Below are 26,201 nucleotides of genomic sequence, written 5' to 3'. Positions count from 1 at the left end.
CAATAAACTTCCCTGGTAGGAGTATTCAAAAAAAGTAGAAAAAGATAGGTAGGAGTTGTTATAATGCTTGGAACTGTAAGTTATGCTTTGCCTTCTGAGAAGTGTCGACTAATTGAAGCTCTGTCAAGGAGGAAGGTATTATGTCCCTGAAACAGATAGGAATCCTTCTCTGTTAGAAATAAAATAATTATAGTATTTATTCTTTCAAATTCAGTGGAAAGCCTAAGCCTTTCTTATGGCCTTTAAGGGGAAGGCAGGTAATTTTTTTATGTAGCTTTTGTACCCGGCGTTTACCTCGGTTAACATACAGAAGTTTAAAATCTTATTCTTAAATTTATCTTTTTTTATAACAGGCTATCTTCAAACCACACATGAAATACTTGAATGAATTGTGAGGGTGGAAGGACCTTTTGACAGAATAGAGCTGGTTGCATTTTAATGTACGTTTGCAAAGGGGATGAAACTTAAGTAGACAGTGAATTGACTTGTTCTGCCACTTCCTTCCTTTTCAGACTGTATTTCTGAAAGTGGAATTGGATGCAATTCTAAACGGAGAACATGTTTACCAGCTCCATGTCCTAATACAAGTAACATCAGCCTGTGGAATATCCTGAGAAATAACATAGGAAAGGATCTCTCCAAAGTGGCCATGCCTGTTGAATTAAATGAGCCACTTAACACCCTTCAGCGTCTCTGTGAGGAGCTGGAGTACAGTGAACTGCTAGATAAAGCAGCGCATACACCTAACCCATTTGAACGGATGGTAAATACGTTATTCCAAATATTTAGTAACATTCAATGTAATTAGAATAGATTAAATGTAAAAACAATCTGCCAAAGAAATTAAGATGTTCTGTTCCATCTTTTTTCTCCCTGCTGAAAGGCAGACTCTCCAGACGTCTATCAGTACATGCCTACTCACTGTTTTTTACTCTTCTGCATTATTTCTGTTGCTTTGTCAGGAAGTCCCTCTCCTCGAGTACCTGCTGTCCTGCAAGGTTAAGCAGAAAAATAATTTAGTTCTGTTTTGCAGCTCTTACTCTGTAAGATTAGGGGGCTGTGAACTAATATACTTCCCTCTTGAGTGTGAAAGCTACAATATATCCTTTATTTTTTAAGGCTGTCTAATCTGGTAACACATTTGTGCTGGATATTCCAGTCTTACCCTACTGTGATATCTTTATATTAACTAAATGAGCTTCATTTATTTTATCAACTGGTTTTGTGAAGTTTTGAGGTTGATCCAAAATGTTAAGGATCTCAAAACCAGGGAATATGAATGTATGTTGGGTACAATAATGGTGTCACCTTCTGTCAGTGCAGAACCCTGATTTCAGCATTTGGCAAAAGAAGAGAAAAATGCATTTCAGTTGTTCTGCTTCCAGGTGCACAACAGCTACTTAATATGTAAGCCCATAAATAAAGAATTAAAAGCTCCCTAAATTCTCTTAAATAGAAGCTATAGATTGTCCGTTAAATTGAATTAAGCCTTTTCAACGCAATATATATTAACATGAGGTTATTAATGAATGTAAATAGTTGTGTTATAAATACTGTTTGAAAAGCCTCTTGCTCCATTGTGACACTCTGTAAGGGTTACAATTTGGTGTCTGTTCTCAAGACAGAGGGTGTGGGTATTAACTGGGGTTTTCATTGCACAGCTTTTCTTGTTCCTTTGAGAACATATATGAAAAGGGAAAGGAAACGAGCAGTAGTTAGTTGTTCATATGGGAGTGAAAAGAAGCCTTTTCTCTCCTTCCCACACCCAAGCTTCTGGAAATTACCTCAGGATGAAGTATTCTTTGCCTTTGAAAAATTCCTGAGGCAAAACTAATGCTCGCTGTTGCATAGTAATTGCCATTCTGAAGTGGATTAAGTTTGAGAAACTGTGAAAGGAGAGCATCTACACTTTCAGAAGATGAGGAAAAGGAAATTAAAAGGGAGAAAAATGGTACAAGAGAAACCTGAATTGAACAACCCCAGATTCTAATTCCTCAGGTTTAGGAGGAATTATGCTTGAGTTGACTGCAAAAATTTGGAAAGGTTACCTGTGTCTCAGTTATAATCAAGAACAGTTTCATAATTAAGTAATAGCACACAGTAGATAAAAGGCAATTCAATTCAAGCTGTATTAGAAATAACAAACTTGGTGAAAACCAACTTCCTGTGACATGTTTAGGAAAGGGTAGTTGATAGATCCATAGAATCACAGACCATACCTATAAAAGCCAGCTATAATACAAAATCTAACAGCGATTTTTAAGGTTACTGCTTTAACTGTTGCAGAATGCTAAGCTGTTTCAAACGGGTTTCAGAAATGCTGTCTTCAGCTGATGAAATTTGCAGTGCTTGACCCTAATAATTCCATCCCTGGACCACTGAATGACTTTCTGAACACTCAATTCTCTAATGTGTGAGCTAGTGCTTAACTTGCAGGAGGCATGCATGTTCGTAGCCTGCAAATGATGGGAAAAATACAGAATCTGAGGTCAGGATAAGACCTTATTTTTCTTTCCTTCTGTTAAATCAGAATGTATAGAAAAAACTGTTTATGGCTGTAGTAAATGAATGAATCAAAATTCCACATTTTATTCCCAGGTGTATATAGCTGCATTTGCAGTCTCTGCATATGCCTCCAGTTACTACCGAGCTGGAAGTAAGCCATTTAATCCTGTGCTTGGAGAAACCTATGAATGTATTCGTGAAGATAAGGGTTTCCAGTTCTTTGCAGAACAGGTATTGTATGCTGCAACCCTTAGATTTGCTACTTGATACACTGCTTAATTGTAAATGCATGGCTGGAATCCTCTGGAATTAATGGCAAAATACAAAATTACTTTAACCTGAGCCCAGCAAAACTCAAGGGACATTGCAAAATTATACATGAAGGAAATTGTATTTTGAGGAAAGTCTGCTAACTCTGGGATGGAGCATGACAACCAACAGCTGACACTCAAGCAGCAAAGGCTGGCAGGCTGCCTACTCCAGTAACTAGATAACTTGTTTAAGTAGAGTGCAATTCCCCATGCTGAAATCTGATCATGCTGCAACAAGCATTCACATTCTTGTCATTTTCTTTTGTGTGTACTGTATCTTCAGCTGTTTAATGTCTTCTTTGATAACAAATATATCCCTTGTGTGAGTCAATCAACCATTAGTATTTTCTGTGGTACCATGAATATTTCTGCTTTCTATCCAAATACTTTGTGGGCTAAGCCTTTCAAATCTGGTACCACAGCCTAGTAGGTGAAGGATGTATACAACACATCAAGGTCTGAGTGCTTATGAATAAATCAGGTCAAACACTGCTTTTTCTAAAGAGGGATTTTAATACATGAGGGGACTTGGGCTGTTAACAGCTATTGTTCCAATACGAGCATATAAGTGATGTGATATATAGAGTGGTAAAGTTACTATAATCATATGGGGTGGAGGAATATTAAGAAGGAAGGGCAGCATAGGAGGAAAGACATTTCATGCAGCTTGCAAGCATTAAATACTTCTCTTTGCATCAGGAGCTGTAGTGTATTGCTTGTGCAAGCATTTTGATGCTTACTCTAGATAATGTGTTAGTGCAGGTAGTATGTAATTCATGGAACAGATGGGCAAAACACAGGAAAATAAGCCCCAGCAGAGATTCTGTTCTATTACTAGAGTGAGTTTAGAAGAACGCCACTTAGCACTATGACCTTACTCTAGAATTATAACAGTTTAAGTAAGAGCTAAGTTAAACACATGAATTATAGTGACATTTGGGGTTAATCTGGCTGCTGTGAGAGTGTTGCTCTTGGTGGATTAGGGCATAGCTGAGAGTAATTAGTTGTCCTGGGTTCAGCTGTAACAGTTATTTTTCTCCTTCCTGGTGGCGGGTGCAGTGCTGTTTCGGCTTTAGTCTGAGAACAATGCTGGTAACACACCGATGTTTTAGTTGTTGCTCAGTAGCGCTTACTCTTTTCAGTCTCATGCTCTGCCAGTGAGGAGGGGCATGGGAAGCTGTGAGGGAGCAGACACAGGACTCCTGACCCAAACTAGCCAAAGGGGTATTCCATACCATAGCATATCATGCCCAGTGTATAAACAGGAGGGAGTCACCCAGAAGGGCAGATCTCTGCTCGTGTCAGGCTGGGTATTGGTTGGCGGAAAGTAAAACTTCATTTGAGCCATGTAGGTGCTTAGGAAATTAAATTCATAGTGGGAAACAGCAATTGGACTTGAAAATAAAGTTCTCTTTGTCAAAAGAACAGTGGGCATTGCACATCAAAGAGGTGGTCCTGGTCAGTTGTTTGTTGTGTTCAACCAGAAGGGTGAATTTACAGCCAAAGAGGAGTGGTTGCTTTCACTTTCTGCAGTTACTTCATTATTTACTATTTCCTTTTAATAGTCTGCACTGTGTATTTGTCTATTTACTCACAGTCCTTGCTTTGCTGTTTTGGTGGTTGCCCTAATTCATGTGTGTGCTATTACTCAAAGCTGATAAAATGCAGTGTGTGTGGATAGAGTTTAGCACCTGGGGTGTCACTACTGCTGGTAGAGGTTGCTAGATGGAATTTCATGGCTTGATTTCTCCACCCGTGGCCCCCTCAGAGATTCCGATCACTGCCTCATTCCTCACAGTCAGGGTTTTGTGGGTATTTGCTGTACAGAAGAATTTGTCCCTTTGGTTTTTTTTATTCTTGTCTGTGTGCTCAAAGTGTGGCTTCTGTCAATATATTAAGAGATCCTAGGGGTAAATATAATTATCACCTTAGAGATAATGTACAAAACATACAGTTCGATTTTCACTCTATGAACAAAATTCACAGGCCTTTTAAAATCAGTACTTCCCATTTCTTTCAAGGCTTTTAGGTCTCAGTATCTTATTAATCTCACTGACACCCCCTTCAGGACACAACTGCAAAGGGCAAGTAAATGTTCAAATTGTAAATGCCATATATGAATGAAAAATTAAGGAGAAAAACAAAATAATCCAAACTGAAATGACTGCTCAAGTGTTAATATGTCCATCTTTTTTTTTTTTCCCCCTTTCATGTCGTGCTATTAGGTCAGTCACCATCCACCTATTTCTGCATGCCATGCTGAATCTGTGAATTTTGCTTTTTGGCAAGGTAACTCTTCAGTCTATCATTTACTTGTACAGTGTTCAGAATATTTTCATTGTATGTCTTAAATGAAGCATCCAGAAACTTGGAAAATGTGAAAATCCCTGCTTAAATTGCGTTAGAATGAGTTTAAGAAACGCTAGCTTATACTTACTTGCACGTTTCTTTCTTGGATCTTCTGCCATTAGAAAAATATTCGTTTTTCTAATAACATTGATCTGTTCATGTACAAATATCTGCATTTCTTTAAAATCAGATTTGTGGGGGGGCATTCTTTAGTAAGGAGGAGTTGTACCTCAAGCTATTTATAAAACAAACAAGCTAGAACACAGCGTGGAAAACTACAGGTTAAATCTTGGAGCCTTGGCAGATGCTGTAAACCTGTTCTGAAAACAATTTCCAAAAATGAGCATAACAGCGAGGATAAATATATTTACCTTGTCTTTCTCTGCTGACATTATTACAGTATGTAAGATTTTGTGCTGTTTGACTCTGAACATTGTGTTTCAAAAGAAGTGCATTGGAGCTTTGTTTGCTGTGTGATGCTGGTGAAGATGTCAGCCAGTCACAGTTCCTGTGTGGCTGGATATTTTTGGAGTGTATACAGAACATAACTATGCCTTTTAACTCAGTTAAAATCCTTCACCCAGAGGTTTTTCAGTTTGCAGTGCAGCCATATTATAACCTTTAATTCTGTTATGATTGACTCTGCTGGCTTGTTTAGTTATTACAGATGGAGCCACACTGAACAGAAATTGGAATTCTGACATTAGTCTGGGTTTCATTATGCAATTTAATTCTTTGTTTTGTAAACAAATACAAAGACACAACAGTCCTGTTCATGGTGAAAAAGCAGAGCTGACCAAAAATTCATTCAGTAACTGAATACTGTATAAATAAGACTGGATAGCAGCCTGTCTTAATAAAACCAGATGAATTCCAGAGAAATACATGCTGTCTATAGTTTATTCAAATTCCTCTGTTTTGAAAAAGTTTTTCAGAGGGGACTTCCAGGCCTCTGTTACTTCAGTAATCCACTATATAATGAAAAAAAAAACCAACAAACCCATGTTCTAAGGTCCACAGCATTCTTTGAACACTTTTATTATGTTGCAGTTTGTTATTTTTCATTACTTGAAAATCAAGTAGATCCCAGAAGTAGATTGATTCACCCATGCCTATGACCAAACCTGTCTTTTTCTTTCCTTTTCCTGTTTCAGATGTAAGATGGAAAAACAAATTCTGGGGAAAGTCCATGGAAATTGTTCCAGTTGGTACAACACATGTAACTCTTCCAGCGTAAGTCCTGCAGTCACGAATTGCTGTTCACACACAGGCACAGACATGCTTACACACACTGGAGCCACGGTTATCCAGATGAGAACAAGCAATGCTGTGCTGTATTAGACCTTTGGAAGAATTAGTGATTAAGATTTAATTTAAAAGGGGGGGAGAGAGAAAAAAACCTCACCAAACCAAAACAAGAAGCATAAAACAGAAGCACTAACTCTTCAGAAGGTTATAAAAAGCAAAAGAAGAAATAGAAAACATTACTCCTGTGTATCTTGAAAAAAAGCAAAGTTGGTAGTTTCATACTGCAGTTGAATTTCAAGCTTCATGCATTGTAAACTCACAGGGACAAATTGCATGGTAGAGGAAGCTATGAATTCTTTTGCTTGAATATGGGTTTGTGGGAGAGAGTGGTGGTGGTCTTGTCTTTCGTACCTACATTTGTACAGACCATAACACCATGGGGTCCTGGTTTGTAGGTGAGGCCAATAGCCATCATCACTGCATAAATAATTACTGTAAACACAACCAGTTGCATATCTGTTGTTTAGTATCTAAGGAAGTAAGCAGCCACTGTAGGTAAGTGTTGAGTATAGTTTAATAAAAAAAAAATAAAATCTGCAGTGTTCTTATGCAGGCTTGTCAGAGTGCCCATTACAGATCAACCATTAAAATCCCTTCAGGGGTTTTCTGGGAGGCAGGATTGTTGTCATAGGGTTTGTTTTTGAGAAGGTGTGGGGCAAGAAGATGAGGCATTCCAGGGAAAAAAAAAAAGTTTTTGTGGGGTTTTCTAATCAAGTTTTCTACTTTATTTTTTCCCCCCACCACAACTTTGAGAGCTCGTTTGAACATAGAATGAGATTTTTCTTCTGTGTATTTTTCTTACAGTTTTAAAGACCATTTTGCATGGAACAAGGTGACATCTTGCATCCATAACATTTTAAGTGGGCAAAGATGGATTGAACACTATGGAGAGATCATTGTCAAAAACCTTAACGATGACATTTGCCACTGCAAACTGACTTTCATAAAGGTAACCACAGCAGTAACCACAGCAATGTTGGCAGTGCCTTTTCTAACAGACGCAGCAGTGTGTGGATGCTTTGCTGAAGCTCAGTACAACTGCTTACGAGCTTTATTTTCCTATAGTTCTGCTGTAATTACTCGTGATTCTTTGAGAAACTTTAACTCTGAAGGAACTGCTGCTCACTAGGTAGAGCCAGACAAGAAAGAGAAGCAACAGCTTTCTCAGGTGATTCCACTGGAGATGCAGAAAAGTATGAGGAAATGGAAGGAAGAAATATGATGAAAAAACTACTGTGTGTTTGATGAGAGAGGTAGGCACAAGGTGTCTATTGACAGTGGTTTACCACATGCCTCCTGCTAACCCATTGGCATGTGCTGTAGTTACATTCATTCACCAAATATAGAATGGTGCTTCACCCAGTGCTCTTTTCTAGCCCTTTGCAGGTTTTCAGAAGAGTTTAAGTGAGAGGTTGTGGTGTTACTCAAAGATTTTGCTTCAGTACAAAGCATCTAGTATTGCCCCTAAAAAAGGCAAACAAAATAAATACAGTTCTCAATGTTAGTATTTTAATAAGCTGGTTAGTAATACTAACAGCAGTTGTTTGCAGATGATATTGTCATGCACACCTAAATTAATAGTTTTCATTTCAGAAAACCACTGTACAGCATGGTGCTACTGACATGGCAAAATCACTCACACTTGATCTTTATGCATCTTTTTTCCCCTTGTTCCTCTTAATTCTAGGCAAAGTATTGGAATCCTAATGCACATGAAATTGAAGGTAGTGTCATGGAGAAATCTGGGAAAGTTGTGCATCGACTTTTTGGGAAGTGGCATGAAAGTTTATACTGTGGGACGACTTCATCTTCAAACTGCATATGGAGAGCAAGTTAGTAATCAGAATGGCTAATGTACAGCACTTAAGATCTGCTTGAGAATAAGCTTATTATTTTCATCTCTTTATTAGGCTCCAACTTCTTGTTACTTCTATGTCAAATATTAGATTTTTGTCAGCATTTAAAATGCAGACCAAAACAATACATCATTTAACTTTGATAATATGGAAAACTTAATCCCGTGGCTTCCCACATTTTCCCCATTGTCTCTCATTTTCATATTTGGGAATGAAATGGACATTGAGGTGAACAAATGAGTGAGGGGAGCTTGGAATTTTCCTTCTAAAGATAATAGTATTTAATTGGGATTCTGAATGTACTCTCTTCTTCTGTAGATCCAATGCCTAAAGGTTACGAACAGTGGTATGGATTTACTCAATTTGCACTGGAGTTAAATGAACTGGACCTGCAAACTAGGTCATTACTCCCATCCACTGATACACGTTTTAGGCCAGACCAAAGGTAAGAAGTTTTAAATATCTTCCTCAACTAGTTCTTCATCTTCTGTATGCTCACTTTACCCTAAGCTCCAACTATTTTGTGCAGTGCATTTCTATTTCTACATTAATGTATATCTGAAACAGACACTTTAATCACTTATTAAGAGTTGATCTAGTCATTAGGGACCAGTGTTTCCTAAAATTGACTCTTGGATGCTTCTAGATAACTACCTTTCAAAAAATGTTAAAACTTCAGTACTTCAGGTACTGGATGTTGAGTGTACTGTGAATAGCCAAAAACTGCGGCACCTTAAACTTCTCTCTGCAGTGGAGTTTCTACTGTTGCTACATTCCAAGTAAAAGAACACAAAATTACTATGACTCTGAGCTTGTCATGAGAGTTACTTTTCCTAAAGTGCTTTCTGATAGTGCAGTTGCCTGCAGATGTGGCTGTTCATCTTTCAAACACTGTGAAATGCCTGCTGTAAAGATTAGATTCTGGAGCTGTAGAGGAACATGAACACCAATTGTCTCTCTTATTGCTGCTGGTGCTACAGGTTTCTAGAAGAAGGGAATATTGAAGGAGCTGAAATGCAAAAACAGAGGATTGAGCAGCTACAGAGAGAACGACGGAAGGTGCTGGAAGAAAACAATCTAGAGCATCAGCCTAGATTTTTCAGGTACTACATAATAATTAACATGTACTACCATGTATGACAATTCTTATTACAGATCTGGTTCTAACCTGCCATTGAGTGGGCTCCATTTTTTTTTTTCAGGTTTCTTCTATAGTCTTGATTTTTCTACTTGGGGAATGTAGAACCTCCAGACTTAGTTAAAACTCAGAATTACGTATTGTTTTTTCATTAGTGCATCCCTGAATTTCTTTCTAATTTTTTACCTTGATGGCAACTTATTTGAATTTGCCTGAGTGAGTATAGAATCTCTGATTCTTTCAAACAAGGTCAAGTAGCTGGATTTAGCTTAATTATCTCTATGAATTTCTGCTGAATTGAGTGGGATTGCCTTGTGCAGAAGTGGAGCCTTTCATTTCCAGAGTTATTTTTTAACATGTTTCCCCTATTTCATGGGGAGAAAAATACCATTCAGAGGGCTCTTTGTTTCTTCCTGTTGTAAATCAATTAACAGGAGACTTCAGCCATCGAAAGACAAAAATGAATGCTAGTGAGGACATGGCCTTTGCCCTCCAGTTCTGCACTGGGAGAGTTGGAGCCTAGGTGAATGTTGTATGGGCCTGTATATCACAGCTAACAAATCCAGGATCCTAATTTTTTTCTGGATACATAGGTAACGTACTTTTGAGGAACACGGAAACATTTAAAATAGATGCAAAAAGGGAATGGCTTAGACCGCTACATGTCTGACAAGCCGGTGAGCTAACTCATCAGATGTCAATCACACCTACTAAAGAGAAGCAACTGTTGCTTCCAGTCTAATGCTTAATAATTGTATATTCACAGTGAGAATTGTGAATAAGGATGAGGATTTGAATCCTTCCAGTGATGATTTGAAAAATGAGATTTGTGGTGTAGATTAAAATAAGAGAATACAGAGTTTAATTACTATATAGCAAAAGTGTTATCTGGTGTTAGAGTAGATATGAATTATGCATTTGTCTTTTCAATAGTGATTTCTCTCTTCAACAAATCGCAACCCTTGATTTATTTTAAGAATAGTTGGTTATTTTGCCAGAGATGTTGCATGCTAGATTAAAAGCAGACCGATTCCTTCAGGGTAACGTACCTAATGCAGTGACGGTTGCCTCGTGACTGAGACTTTATAGGCTCTCTACGCAGTAACTGTGGGAAGCCATCTTTGGAGAGGTAAAAGGAACATTTCCACTTATCCACACAAAGCTGCCTTTGAGACCATGAAATAAATACGGACTGTAGTTTTAAGTGCTAAGCACTGGCATGTGACAGTGCAATAAGAGTGTTGATCTCAGCTGAACACTAGGCTACTGAGATGTATCTCCAAGGCATAGAGAAGACATACCAGTTTGCCTCTCCAAGCTATATTGCCCTGTTTGAAAGCTGCACCTGGTTCGTGCGCTGGATTGGGTATCTGTGCATAGTGCTACACTGCATTACACAGCATATGTATGGAAAATATAAGCTTTACATTTAAGACATCTGTTTAATCTTTGATAGGAAATCCAACGATGACTCCTGGGTGAGCAATGGAACCTACATGGACCTTAGAAAAGAACCTGGTTTTTCCAAACTGGACAATCCTGTCCTCTGGTGAAAGAGGACCTAAATGAAGATATTCTGTGCTGCATTCTTGGATCTGATTTAAAAGAAGTATATATAAAATATATCTATCCATATATATATCTATATATACACACACACATATAATATATGTGTGGGGGGGGTGTGTGTGTGTGCAAGTGTGCATATCTCCAGAATTGTTCTTAATTTAGAATCCGATAATTCATTTCCTTTACTCTGACTATTGTAGTGATTGTTTGAATGTATAAATAGCCTGAGTTCTTTTTATAAGATATTTAATAAAATAGTACTGAATGTTAACAGCAAGAGGGAAAAGAGGAGCTTTTACACTACTTTTCCAATGTGTAATAATATCAGTTCTGAATTAACTTAATGCCTTATTGAATTGCAGTGGAGACAGTAGCATCAGCAATACTCTAGCTGTGCTGAGAAATCAGAGCGCCAGCCTTAGTAACTCAAGCTGTAGGTAGGCTGCCACAGTTCAATGGTTAGTTTGGCTGCCTCTGGGCTGGTATAAATTGCTAAAACAGGATGTCAGCTGGTGCTGGAATCTGAGTATGATCTTTTGCTGCTTGTAAAAAAGATTTAATTAAGCTTTTGTTTCTATTAGTTTTCTTCTTAGCATTATGGAAGAGGTAGTTCTGAGCTTACATCAGTGGTTCTACTGCCTTATACATAAACTGTACCCAGCTAAGTGTAGTGCTAGAACTTCAGGATTCGCCAAAATTTTCCACTGGGAAAAATTTCTACTTTGAATTTATAGCCCCCAACAGGGCAAGAGGAGGAGATCCTTTGTGTATATACTGCTTGAGCACTGACTAGATGAAGAAGCTCTCTCTTTTTCCAGTAAGTAAAACCTATACAGAGCACGAAATCCTGTGCTTCCATAGCTTCATTTGTTTTTATTAACCTAAAAATTGCAACAGTACGACTTTTTAAAAAGTAAGCAAACTGATTGTTTTAAGCTAGAAATTTTTTCTTAGTATTTTGATATTTTCTACCTCTTAAGAAATAAACAACATATTTAAGATCTTATATTTAAAAAATGACCATCTGCCTTATGGAGAAGTGTATGGAGTCTTTGATCTTCCTCTGTTTGTTTGTTATGTTTCAGATAAATATTCAAATGTCTTGCACTAAATTAGTTGCAACCCTTTCCTGTAATTTCACACATATGGCTGGATTTGTGAAACTACTAAACCATAGGTCAAAAATTTAGCAGGAAACAAATGTAGCAGAAGTTGCACTTTTGAATGAAGGTTATCGAGATAGGCAGTATTTTTGTTTTTTCCATCAAATCACAATGCCACGGTCATTAACCGCATAATTTGCATTCCTACCTATCTGCAGTTCAAACCTGACCCATGATTCTTCAAGTTTCTTCTATGTGACTCTGTGACTCTCTGGCAACAATGCAGTTATAGATCTATATCTTGTCACCACCACCCCCCCTTTTCTTTTTCTTACATGCCACTTCAGTGACACAAAACATACCCAAATGTCATTGACATGTTAAAACTGGCTTATGACTGGAACAATTAGACATGGCATGGATAAGGTAGACTCCTCAGGGGGCTAGTAGCTTAGAAAAGCTTGCATTTTACTGTGCACTGCATTGTGCTGAAGAAAACCCATTCAAAATGGATTAATCTATTATACGTGACATGAAGGAAATACTATGAAAGCTTTCACTTTAAACCAAATCTCTGATGTCAGATTAGATGCATATTTGAATTTTGCTTTCTGTTACCTTGAAGCTCTGTATTCTTAGAGGGAGATGAATGCTTTCTCACCATTTTTCCCTTTTCCCAGGAACTCTGCCTCACTATCATTTCTGTAATTTATTACCAAAGAAGTCAGCATCATTCTTTCTATTTAATACATCTTTATAATACAATGCTAGCAGCTTGCAACAAGGCAAGCTTCACATCATTATGAAGACAAAATCTGGGCTTTGATTCCAAAGGAAATCTTAACCTTTGGGGGCTGTTTGGCTTTTCAAGAGAAGTGAGGATCTCTTCGTGGCTTATTCACTTCCTGTGTTTTATTCTTGTACTAACTGTCAAAATATGGCAAAGAAATGAGTTGGTATTTGTAATTATCCTTGCTGTTGCTGTTGGTAATTACCATTTATACTAAAAATAACATTCATTTAACAACAAAATATGGTAGGGGAAATAAAAAAAAACTTCTAAAAAAGGGGACAATATCTGTGGAGGATGCAGTAAACTTGCTCATCTCATATTTGGCAGCTACTGTGATTACTGTTTGATCTGATTGCTGGGTTTGTATTTTCTGTGTATGGGGAAATTTCCCCATGCTTTGACAGATGAAGTAATAGTTGATAGCACCTGAAATTAAAGAATTAGAAGCCAAAAGGCAAAATATTGTAATGCATTAAAATCAGGTGTTAAATGAAACTAATCTCATATTTGGTGGTTTTGATTTTTGAGAAATCAGAGTGGCAGTGTTGCCATTTATCTTACAGTCTAAAATGTCTAAAATAATTTGACTAATGACGAGAAGCACTGGGCTGAGTAGTGCCTTATATAAAATTTTCTTCAGCAAAATTCCCATATCAAGAAGGTAAACTGCAGAATTTCACTATCTCCAGAAAAATAATGCCTGAGAATAATCCAGGGCATTTCTTAAATACATGAAGTAAAAGTCATTGCCCAAGTAGTAGCTCCTTTTGTAAATCTCTGATACACATCTGCAAACACAGTAAGACCAATTGTGAATGATTCCATGAATGACCCCATGTTTCTGGCAGCAGCATAGTTATCCCTGCTTACTTCTGTATTGGTTTGGTTTAGTCGTTAAACTTCTGTCATCTGTATATTAAGAAGTGGAAGAAAATTGTCTTGATGTTACCTCTATGTATTTCTGCATAAAAATATATTCATTATTCACAAACCTTAATATACTCTATACAGTTATTCTTGGTAAAATATGAAATTTTGGTAATTTTCTTCCCCAAAACTTTGTATGTGTTAATGGGTGCACAATTTGCAGTAGCTTTCTGCAATATAACTAAGACTGTTGTTTTTAGTAACTGACATAGAGGGAATTTTCCCTCCCCCATTTCTACTCTGTATGGTGAAAAGAACATATCAGACAACTTACTGCTTCCTTTCATACACAGCAGTGATCCCCAAGCTGTTCAACTCAGTGGATCAGTCTTAAAATTTCCTTATGACCATTGCCTGCTGTTACAGCTTTCTTATTTGATAACTGTATAAACCTTACTAAGCATGATTTGGGAGGGCAGTTTGAGAAGCACTCATCTAGCACTGCCTTTCTTTGTGAATCCCTTCAGAGTAAACCACTCTCAATGAATTTACATCAAGATAGTTAAAACACTGGCTCAGTTTTCAAATTACATAGCAAAGAAAGGAAAAAAATCCAGGGAAATACTGGTCATAGAAGCAGAAGCTCACAGCTCTGCTTCCAGTTTTGCAGACTTGACTCTTGTTACAGTGGGATTATGAAACAGTGTCACTTGTTTAGGAGGCTACTCTTGGTAGCATAAAGGGCCCTTTAGACTGAGTGGAACTGGAATACACCATTAATCACTGCATTTCTTTCTGTATCTATCTCTGCTCTCTGAGACATGCTTTATGTCTTAATTTGCCAGCACTGATGTACTTCTTTCAGATGCAGCAAAGTCCTTATGTTCTTTATACAGAGTTCAGAAAATTAGATGCCTGGAAAGAAGAGCAAAACCAGTCAAAATTTTGATAAGGAAACATCCTAGAGATCTGTTCTTCCATCAACAAGTTTTCTTTGAAGAACTGGAAGCGGGGTTTCTGCTTTCTTTTAAAACCTGTCCTCTGGAGGAGGTGCTGGTTGCAGACACAGTCACCTTATTATTTGGCAGTTTACTGTTGAAGCCAGATCACTGTACAAAAAAGAACACAAATTTATGGGGCCGGAATGTACACCCAGGGACAGCTTTCGGGTTGCACAAAGGTCCAGTGCTGGTCTCAAAACAACCAAAAACCAACCTAACAAAGACCTCACCCCTTCCCATGCCTCAGCTGTTTACAGTCCTGTTTAGGTTTTCTATGTGGCCCCTCATGTCTAACAGTCCTTATTCAGCATTCCATTTTTCTCTTTATTAAAAACAATTTGAATAGGAAAGCAGTCTGTTCTAACAAGCTTTTAAATGACAAATCCTGCCTAAGCGTTAGTTAAAAACTTTTCTTCTAAACATTGCAGCCTGCTTCTGTATGTTTTCCTTGATTTTCCTTGACTGTGAGCAAGACTTTCTTCCCATTTGCACTCTGGAGTCAGGCATGGTAAGGGTGGCATGCTACGGAAATGCGCATGAGCTCTATCTGCTCAGTAGACTCCTGATCAATGTCCTTGCATCTGCTTTTGTGCATCTCTTCTGTTGTCTCTAGATGACCAGCTTTGCAGAGCAGGACATTTCCAGCATGTATTGTTTTATTCAGTACAGCACTTTTTTGTGTACAAAAGGGAAGGATGAAATCCAACTTTTCCACAACTGAATACATCTTGCAAGGGCTAGAGTCAGATGGTGCTATTCAAAGGAGTGAAGTTAAAATGAAAAAGGTTTTTTTTGGTTGAGTGTGTTTTCATTCATGGATTATGCCTACTATAAATAAAAATCACAGGATTCACTAACTCATCCTTTCTATTTTCTAGCTACTGGTGGGTGCAACTTACTCCAGCAGCTGTGGGTTCATAAGAAACTGCACATGTTGTCTGGCTTCTCTGTTAAAACTTAGTAAATGCTGTAACTTACCACCAAATGTATTGTTGTACTGCTCAGTTCTTAGATACTGTTCTTGCTGCAGCTTTTGAAAGCAATAAGAGAAATTTTCCACATAAATAGTTGCCATATGTTAAACAATTATTTTAAGCAGTTCCTTTTATATATGAATTGTGGATTTGGCGGTTTTGTTGTATGAACCAGAACTGTATGAAAGCTTATGAGAATGTCTGGGAGGTTGATCCACAAGATGTGATGGGCTCCTTCAGCTCCACACCTTGGAGATGGCTGGTATCCCTGAGAATCAGTCTTGTATTTATGTTAACAGTATTTTACTAGTTCCAATACTGGAAAAACATACCGCATGTATGAGGTATTGCATATGCAAAGCTGCTAAATGCTGAACTTCTTGTTTGTTTTGATAGGGCATTAGTGATTTCAGAATGAAGAAAGGTATTTCATGTGTTAGAATTATCACTGACTTCCAGATTTTTGAGAAAACTTTCTGTAGTCAGGAGGGTTCCTGTTTTCTGCTTTTACTCCAAAAACCTGTAACAATGTTGGAGCACCTTGATGCACAAGTTGATTCATTATTTTTGTCTCTGTAACCAATTTAGTTGGATGTTAATAAACCATACTTGCAAAAGGTCATAAAGCACCCTGACTTTTTCCAAGGGTTGTAAGCATCTTCCTTCATCTTTTAAGTCTAGCTGCTGTAGTGATCTGTGCATTTTACACTTTCCTAAATGGCAAATATGAAAGAGCTTCCATCTGCTAGAAGCCTTATTCATCACTCTTACAGTCTGTCCTGGAGTTGTGCAATGTGCCAGTTGCTTACCTGTGCTCACTGTACAACACTGTTGCATGGCTATTGTGCCAGACATGGGGCAGGGCAAGGGGTAAGCTGATGGAATTCATTTACAGCTAGAAGTTGATTCTTAAAAGCAGTTTTTAGTAGACAGATGTGCAGCATAGATGTTATGCTTTAGCATGAATGTGGAAAACACAAACCACATGTTCTCCGTAAAACAACTTTAAAAAACAAGGAAACAGAGTATTTACTGGATAAAACAAGTAACTGGAAGGAAATGGTATCAATGTGGTGTTTTCTCCCTTAGAGATGGTGATTCGGGACAGCTCTGCCAGTCAGATCTCAACTACGTCACACCATCCCACCATATGTATATAAGATGCAATACAGATGGATTAGGATCTTGAAAAACATGGGAGTACAGTGAGTGTAATTCCTGACCAACCTGTAATTCCTGACTGCAGTTCCGCAGCGCTTCCTAAGCTCATTGTGTGCAAAGATTTGGTGGGAGGGAGCATGGAAGTTCCAGGAAGAGCTGGGAAAATTGGATCGATCTGTTACCACGCAAAATATCCTCAGCTCTTGTACATGGCAGTATAAGGATAGAGGCTGAAAGAAAAACAGTTTTTATAGCAGGCAAGAATCAGCTCCTGGTTTTTGAAATCCAGCTATTTTGGTTCTGTATTGGGTTAAGAACTTTGGAACTTGTTCATCATGTCAGTGGGGAATCACTTCATTAATTTCATAGAGATCTAATGTGCTTGAAATGGCACCTGAAATAAACCAGTGTTTAGTTCAAGCTGCTGGGAAAATAGCAGTTTACAGAACCAGTAGTATTTTTGTTGTACTTGTAAAAGGGAGAGGAAGATGGCAAAGTGTGCCTTATTGGTGCCCTAATCATGAACACCTAGGGCAGTAGGAACTTCTCTTGCAGAGAAATGGATATGGAGCCAATATCTCCTGATGGCCCCTTGAGCTAATGACATGCCAAGTACCCACAACGTGGTCAGTGCTACGGAGACAAAACAGGCTGTTCTGCCCTACAGAAGGGTCAAGTAAACTTGGCTGGTATAGACCTTGCATTCAATTTATGTTTAAGGTCAGTTGTCCATTTACAGTAATCTTTATTTTAAAGTCATTTTGTTTACTGCAGAGTGATTCAAACCATCACAGCATGAGGAAAAACTCTGACAGCTGAGCAAAGCTTACTCTGCACAGTAACTGACACGTCTTTTTTATGCCTCTGTTACATTTCTTTCATCTTGCAAACATTGCTCCCCATGCTCAATTTGTTGAATTTTAACTTAGACACCCTCTCATGCAGGGGGATGCATAAGAATGCGTAGGGTTATGCTGAGTTTTTGAATGGGGTTAAAAGCTGGCCAGCTACCCAATTCTGCTGTATACTTATGCATTTGTATCTTTGCTTACTCTGTACCAAGGGAAATTTGAAATTGCTGTGTGCAAACTCTCATTTGAGGTAAATCAGCATTGCTCTATTGAGCTGAGGATAATGGAGGCGTAAGTTAACTGTGAATTTGACTCTGTGGGCTCATTTATGTAAGTTTTTATAAGATCTTGGAACAATAATAAATTCCTGGAAGACAAGATGTTGTGTAAGAACATCAGCTGATGTTTCTGTCTGTAGTTTCACAGACTTCAGGAATCACTCTAAGTGTTAGGGCACCATTTCTCTTTGAGGATTTTCTGAGCTCATGTTTCGCTCGCTATTTTACTGAGATCACAGAATTTGAAAATATGATCTTTTTTGCATAGTTAACATTGTTTTTCTTTATTAAAGCTTCTTTAATAAAAAATTGCTTTCCTAAATTACAAATTTCTTACTTTTTAACTTACGTTGGGGGGGGGGGGGAAAGAAGCCATAATAAAAGGCTGCAGTAAATCTAGTTTGAATTACTGCAGTACATGCCTTGAAAAATCCTTTCCTCCTTCAGTTTTATGAGGGTGTGTGTGCAATGCCTAGATTGCTGCCTAGAGCAAGGAAGATTATGTAGATCTATCAATAGATGAGAACCTGTCTAATAGCCGAGAAAGATTTACTGTTTTGTTTACTCTTAGGTTTGTTATTATTTCAGTCATTGACAGACTGAAGATGGAGTGAACTCAAGAGATACTTGTATTCGCTGTTTGTTACTTGCACTTCAGTCAATGAAACCAATCTTGTGAAAGCAACTAGAGCTATGTAATAGCTATACAGGATTTTTGGATGAGAAAATGAATTTTCTTATGAAGTTCAAAAACAGCGCACCAAATTTTTAAGTCCTTTCATGGCAGAAAATTCTACTGAGGAATTTGCTTGAGAAAGAGCACCACAAGCAGGTCAGGTAGAGCAAACTGAGTTCGCTAGTTACGAGAGGATGCCCATTCTTAACTTGTTCCCTTTCATTTTGAAGAGAGAGTAAAACTTCAGCCAGAGTTGATGGAGGGTAGAGAACTCACTGATATTATATTCTCACCTTTTGTGAATATCAGAAACTGGAAGAGACCCGCAAGAGACATTGCAAAAAGGCCATAGTAGGAGCTCCACTGTATTTTATCTAGTTGCAGAGCTTCCTAAAGCTGATGCTCATGTGAATGCTTTGGTCTTGATACCAATGGGAATTGTCTGAAATGACGGGGGAAGGGAATGAGAGGAAAGAGTATATATTGTTGAAATAAGATTCTCAGTATTGAAGTGTGCTGTCACAAAGTCCTAGCTAAAAGAATGACTGCAGTTCATGCTTTCCCAGTACTGGTTGCTCACAGTTTCCTTTCATACAAACACTTCCTCTCAGGACACAGCTGCTCTTCCTTCTCTCTTAGAAACTGCATTGCTCTCACTGTGATGTATTGGCAGTGATGAGTCCTGACGGTAAGAACCAAATAAGCCCCAGCTCAAGCTGACTGCGACCCCTTCTGGAGGAGGAGCCACATTCCTGTCTCCTGGTTGCAAAGAGAGTAGTACTGGCAATAGGAAAGCCATCCACACAAGGTTACTTGCATCACCCATTATAGATGCTACTCGCCCAAATCAGTGTGTCATTCAGACAAACAAGGGCAGTACAAGCAGAAAGAACACCACTTTCAGTCTATAATAGAGGAAAATAAAATACATTTTTAATTGTCAGAGAACAGGCTTGTCTGTCAAGAGACAGAGAACTGACTTGCTGTCTTTTGAGGCAATGCTGCTGTAGATTATAAAAGGAACTCCCATGCAATGAGGAGCCCATGCAGTTTTCAGCCACTTAACAGCCCTTGCTCATTGTTTCAAAAAGAACTCTGTCCTTTTCATCCTGCTTCCCTTTAGTGTGGAAAACCCAGGGATGCTCTTATCCCCAGTGCTTAAGACATTGCAAAGAAAACCCTTCAAGTGCTGAAACTAGAGGGCAGCAATAGCAAGCTGAAAATTTAAATGGCTTTAAGAAGAAACATGGGTCCTTGGCTTTAGTACCCAATGGGGCTGAACTGTCAGCCCTGTGAGAAGGAGGGTGGCTTTTTGCTTTTGTCCTCCCTTGCAGCATGCATTTCCACAGCAGAAGGTGCAGAGAGCCCCTGGCGGCTCCTGCTGCAGAGACCTTGAGAAGCTGCCCTGAGCCACCTTGTAGTGGGAATGCAGCCTCACAAGTCCTCAGGACCCTCTGGGGCCTCTGGCTTCTTTGCCACTTGTGGTCTTCTCCTTAATGCATGTGCTGCTGTTGTGGGCCATAGCCTGCTTCAAAGCTCTCTAGACAAAATTCTCAATCTCTTTGTGGGTGCTTAAAAATGCATTTACTCTGTTCTCCTGGAGAAACCCCTTCCAAATTGCCCTGGAACAGGAATTGCAGTTGTTCAGTTCTGAAAGAGAGATCGAGCTGACAGTTAGTAGGTAATGAGAATGGGGGTTAAGGAGTTGCAAAATAACTGGGAAATAAAACAAAGGAGGCACAAAAAACCGAAAGGGAGAGAAAAAATTGGTTTAAGTCATAATAAAGCTATTGCTACAAATGTAGTAGATGAAAATGTGTCTGTTTTTATCCAATGAAATATTAATGTTAGCTTCTGAACATGTTGCAAGGTTTGACTACAGCCGTGCTCCAGTTCTGTGTCAGTGTAATACAAACACCATCCAGCCAGCTGCCTTGCTAGGAACTGCAGTCACATGCTGCAGATGCTTTGCAAACTTCTGCCCAAACCATTTGCTCCTGCACTTGGATAGCGAGTGCTTTTGGGGGCACACCATCCATTCCAAGGATGCAAGAGGAATTGTATGAACCAGAATAAACACAGGGAGCTGACTGAAGAAAACTGTTCTTAGAGTCAGCTTTCCTTTCTCCAGGCAGCTTCAGTCACAGGCTTTTCCCTGCAGGCCATTTAACTCCTCTTGTTTTGCCAGTTTTGTCCTAAACTCTACGTATTCTTTAGATGTGCTTTCCTTGGTTCTTGATTCTCTGTAACTTTAAGGATGTCTATAAACAACAAAATCAATATGAACTGCGCTAACTTTAAGATCATGTTTTTTATAGATCTAAAAATGTGACTGTAGAACAACTATGAGTGGAAGTACCATTTCTTAAATCAATGTGTATTGTGCAATCATTTACAATCAGTTGTACCTAGGTGCCCATAGTACTAGGTACTGTGCAACTACACTTTAAATAGTGCCATGTGCTGTATAGTTGTATTTTAAAGAACCCTGCCAGAGTGCTTACACTCTGAAAGGTGTATGTGTGCAGAAACACAAAGGTGAAGGGCCTCATTTTTTGGAGGCTCAGTGATATGTATCCTCTGTTTGTAATGTTCTGTTGAAAAAAAAAAATCCTAATATTTGTTATTTTAATACAGATTTCATTTGACTCTGTAGGTCCTGTTCTGACTACCTGCTAACAGTCAGCTCCATCTCTCTTTCAGAACTGAACAACTGGAATTCCTGTTCCATTCCTTTTGGCTAATTTATGAGGAAGGCCTGCTACTGAATAGCTTGAACAATACAGCAGCCAGCTGGTTTTTGATAAAACATTAATGAGACCAGATGGTTCATAATAAGCTATTATGGAAAAAGACTTTTGAGACATGCAAGAAACGTTATCTACTCTTAAGTCTTCATTTATCATTACTGTAAAATAAATAATGTTCTCTGGCTGCCATCTAATCTACAATTTAAAGTTAGAAGCACTTAGTTCATGCAGCTTCATGCAAACTGTCCTCCATGTTGTTGTTAGAGAAATCGCTAGATGACTACTTAGGGAGCCACAATCAATTAAACGTGATCCCAGCTTACCCTTTCTCACTATTTTCTTTAAATCATGGGAAAATCATCAAATAATCACAAGGTTTTCATAGCTCTTTAGAAAGTTACAGCTACCCTACCCTAAACCACCTCCATTAGCGATGAAAGCTTTCACAGTGACAGAGAAGAGCCCTGTGCCACAACACACATCCTACAGGAAGGCAGACAGGGCACTGTTTCTCCCCATCAGCACTTGACGCACCAAGATCTGGCCGAGTTACAGCAAACAGGCTATGCTGAGTTACACTGAACACATCTGCCTCCTTCTGCATCCCAGTGTGGCACGCTCCAGTTGTCCTTCCAAGGAATTAGAAGATCCAGAAGTAAACTTTTTTCCTCACATTGATCCTTAAGGGTAGCAAAGATGAACCTGACACTAAAAGCCTCTAAATAGTGGCCAAACTCATCTCACAGGCAAAATCTTCAGGTGGTTAAAGATGTCACCTTCCCATCGCTCCTGCCAAGGGCCGAATGGACAGAAGTTCACATAAACAGGTAAGGAAACGCAGCAGAACAGTGTTCTGGCTGCTCTGAACTCACAGGGTCCCCCCTTGCTTCCTGCACCCTCCCTCTCGTCTCCCCTGAGCAGGACACAGTCACTCTCTGTTTCCTAAGCCTGTCCCTGGCTGCTGGCACCATGGCAGGGCTGATGACAGCCATAGCAGCAGGAGAGTCAGAAAGCTGTTGTGTGCAACAGGAAATGTTTTGGAGGACTGAATGGTATAGGCGAAAACTACAGATCATCCCAGCAAAGCAGCAGATGAATTTTAATGTGAAATACAAATGAGGCTGGATAGTCGATTTGAAAGAAAGAAAGAAAGAAAGAAAGAAAGAAACAAATGCCGCTGACATCTTTTATTCTTGCAGAAAGAAATGGGGGAGGGGGAAAGAAGTTCATTCTTTGGCTGGTGATTTGGCTTATGTTCTGGACACCTTTAAAAAGATTCGCTACCCAAGTATTCTTCTTTTGGAAATAGAAGCCCAAAACAGTTTCACATTTTCTTCCCATTTCCTCCGCAGAACTGAAGCCAGCAGACCCTTCTCCAGCCAGTGTGAGGATTAAAAAAGCCTAGCATGCAGCAGCAGAGAGCTCTGGACAACCTCCTGACACGCCAATATACAGGCAGAATCTCAGTAAGCACTTTCTAGCCAGGCTGGATGCAGCCCTAAACAACTCACTGATGGCTACAAGGCATTATGTACCATTAGTGCTGCTGTTAATGCTGGCCCTGTCAATGCATTTAGAAAAGCTTTTTAAGACAGAGGATGAGACCAAAAAATATTGCCATTTAAGAAACTCTCATTTGCAGCCAATTTTGGACTTACAGCCCTGTGTCAATGGCTGAAAAAAATAAGGCCAGATTATGCCATGATCCAAAAAAAAAGTAATGCCAAACGCTGACAGGATGCAAAGCCCTTTTCTGTACCTGGCAGGAATAACCATTCTGCAATGCTGACATCTTGTGGTGGCCCGCTCAATGTTTTCTTACCTTAATATTACACCTGAGGAATTTCACACACAACTATCGTGTTGCGTTTTTTCCTTTCAGACTACTATCTTTTGTGTTATTACTCACTTCTGTTTTTTGTGTTATTACTCACAACTTAATTTCTTAAGTTGTGGCTGTAAAGTTCTCTTGTCAATTGTCTCACTTATTTACTTAAATGAGGTAGCCAAATCTTGTCCTACACCAAAAGCAACTTGTCCGAGAGGTAAGAAGTATCTAGTTTTCTCCTTCTGCTGTTTCTGCAAGAGGATCTTCTCATGCAGAAGTGACGCACTTCATGCTGAGGAGATGGAGCATGTGGCAGACAGCTCCCAACACAGACCACACTCAAATGTGTGTTTCTCCAATATGATGTTCTCCCTGCTGGCATCCCATAAAGGCATGAGTTTTGGCTCTGTAGTACACCTGAAGAGCATTTCCACAAAGACTGAAGGCTCAAGGTGGGTGTTCAATCCCAAATGTCTCCTGTTTGCAGCCAGTTTTGATAAAAGTCTTCAAAGCCTCCAAGTTAATTGCTGCATAGCCCCAAAACCATTTTCTAACACCCAGATACCTTTGTTTCTGTCTCTTCTATTTAGAGAAGCACCTGAAAACTATCCTATGTTGGTTTGTGTCTTTCAAGTGGATAGATTCCTGCTCAAGCTTTTTCTTGAAAAGATGGAAATATCCCTGGTGTGGGCACTCTTTATTTGGTGTGCATGCAACAGATGGTAACATCCTTAAAATGACTGAGTTTCACTGGTTTTATTTGTATCCTCCTTCCCCAGTGAATATTTCCATGGTAATGTGGTTCAGTGCAACTTCCTGCCTCGACTTCTCAAAATATGCTTTAGCAGACACTCGCATTTGAAATGAATCACACGTTGCCACTCCCTGGCAGAACACGATAGCTGATGAAATGTGTGCTATTACTGGCCACTGTGGGAGATTATTGCTGGAGATAGAGATTCTGCAGCTTGGTGCTGATCCTAAAAAGAGATCTCCTGAGGATGTGTGGGTGCTCTTCCTCAGGATAAGGCTCTAAGAGTGGAGCTTTATATATATATTTATTAATCAATAAAAGTAGATTATCACAAACGCAGATACTTACTTTGTCCCATTCAGGCTATTTGCAAGCAGGTGCAACCCCAGAAGAGAAATCTATTTATCATTAGTCCACTAACGATGTCACCTGGGAGAGTCGGAAAGAGGCGATGGATTAAAATCTACTGAGATTAATTGGAAGTTTTGGATAATGTATGTAGTTAAACAGAATGGAAGAAATGGATGCTGCTTTTGCTGCTTTAGCTGCTACCTCTCACCCAGCATCATTCATTTAAGGACATGCAACTTTCAACATCCCTTTGTTCCAAAGCCCAGGTCTTACTCCATTAAGAGGTGGTGATGTGACACTCATGACTATACCCTGCAACTTTAAATGCTCTCTCTTCAAACCACAAGGGAAGTATCTGGCCTCTGGCACAGTTCACTTGAACAAGATTTTTTTGATGTCTATTATCTTGATAAACTACTCGTTGGGTTTCTGCAGACTCATCTGTTTCTCACTGGCTCAGTCCTTTGGCATCATAAACAAACAAGTTGTTTTATTCTCGTGTTGCGTTGCTTTCAGAGGGCTGTGAAACAGTGAGGCAGGTCAGTACTTCATGCTGTGGCTCATGAACCTGACCCCATGCTCCACTTACCATACTGCTCATTTTCTGCAGTGCCGCTCTTCAGGGTCCCTGAACTGGGGATATTGGCTTTGAATCACGAAATCACAGAATGGTTTGTGTTGGAAGGGACCTCAAGGCTCATCCAGTTCCAACCCCCTGCCACGGGCAGGGACACTTTCCACTAGACCAGGTTGCTCCAAGCCCCTGTGTCCAACCTGGCCTTGAACAGTGCCAGGGATGGGGCAGCCACAGCTTCTCTGGGCACCCTGTGCCAGCCCCTCAGCACCCTCACAGGGAAGAATTTCTCTCTAATGTCTAATCTAAAACTCCCTCTGCCAGTTTAAAGCCATTCCCCCTTGTCCTATCCTCTATATGCCCCTGTAAAAAGTCTCTCTCCAACTTTCTTTAGGCCCCCTGGCGGCACTGGAAGCTGCTCTCAGGTCTCTCTGGAGTCGAGTCGTCTTTTGGTTGAACAACTCCACCTCTCTCAGCCCGTCTGCATAGCAGAGCTGCTCCTGCCCTCTGAGCATCTTCATAGCCCTTCTCTGGACTTGCTCAAGTAGATCCACATCCCTCTTGTGCTGGGGGCCCCAGAGCTGGATGCAGCACTGCAGGGGGGGTCTCATGAAAGCCAAGTAGAGGAGGAGAATCACCTCCTTTGACGTGCTAGTCACGCCGCTGGTGGTGCAGCTCAGAATACAGCCGGCTGCCCGGGCTGTGAGCGCACACTGCCGCTGGGAAGCTCCCGTTTGAGCTACTATGACTTTGCAAGGCCAACAGTGCCAACCGTGAAGCTGAAACCTGCAGCCAGGGCTGTTGCTTCCAGCAGGTTCTGCACACAGGCCACTGACCGTCTGCGCTTCTGACCATGGGTGATGCGAGCTAGATTTGAGAGCATGTCACAAAGATTTCCTTTACAATTGTGTCAGAAAATATCACTGTCAGGCAATTACAACTAAAAAAGTTGCCTGTGTTATTTGGCAGGAAACAGCCATGCAAAACCAGCTTCCCATTGCATCGGGGAGCTGATGGGCACAACCGTGCCCTCCACCTCAGTCCCTGGCACACCACACGGACACCTCCAGCTGGATCCCGTGCGTGCAGCCACCCCACGGCAGTATATTCAGCCCGCCGAGGTGATGAGGCAGAGCCGGTGCAGGGAGCTAGCAGCCGCCTCGGGGTTCCGCGGGCGGACACCGGCAGCGCCCCTGCCCCGGAC

At 39.8% G+C, this 26,201-nt stretch overlaps 1 protein-coding gene across 4 annotated transcripts in view; it reads left to right on the top strand.

Moving 5' to 3' along the window:
• The window catches only part of OSBPL3 (oxysterol binding protein like 3), an 89,056-nt gene extending 72,642 nt beyond the window's left edge, over positions 1-16,414 (top strand). For all 4 annotated transcript variants that reach the window (XM_030501497.1, XM_030501491.1, XM_030501513.1 and 1 more), the window contains 9 exons: positions 513-763; positions 2,599-2,736; positions 5,042-5,105; positions 6,320-6,398; positions 7,278-7,422; positions 8,161-8,305; positions 8,648-8,774; positions 9,310-9,432; positions 10,924-16,414. In XM_030501497.1, coding sequence (XP_030357357.1) covers positions 513-763; positions 2,599-2,736; positions 5,042-5,105; positions 6,320-6,398; positions 7,278-7,422; positions 8,161-8,305; positions 8,648-8,774; positions 9,310-9,432; positions 10,924-11,020 — 1,169 coding nt within the window. In that variant the 3' untranslated portion in view covers positions 11,021-16,414. The remainder of the gene's footprint in view (positions 1-512; positions 764-2,598; positions 2,737-5,041; positions 5,106-6,319; positions 6,399-7,277; positions 7,423-8,160; positions 8,306-8,647; positions 8,775-9,309; positions 9,433-10,923) is intronic.
• Positions 16,415-26,201: the final 9,787 nt, after the last annotated feature.

Source organism: Strigops habroptila, chromosome 1 (genome assembly GCF_004027225.2).
Source record: "Strigops habroptila isolate Jane chromosome 1, bStrHab1.2.pri, whole genome shotgun sequence".
In the NCBI taxonomy this organism is placed as follows: Eukaryota; Metazoa; Chordata; class Aves; order Psittaciformes; family Psittacidae; genus Strigops; species Strigops habroptila.
Note: the sequence above shows the minus strand (reverse complement) of the source record. Positions and strands in the feature narration are given on the sequence as shown.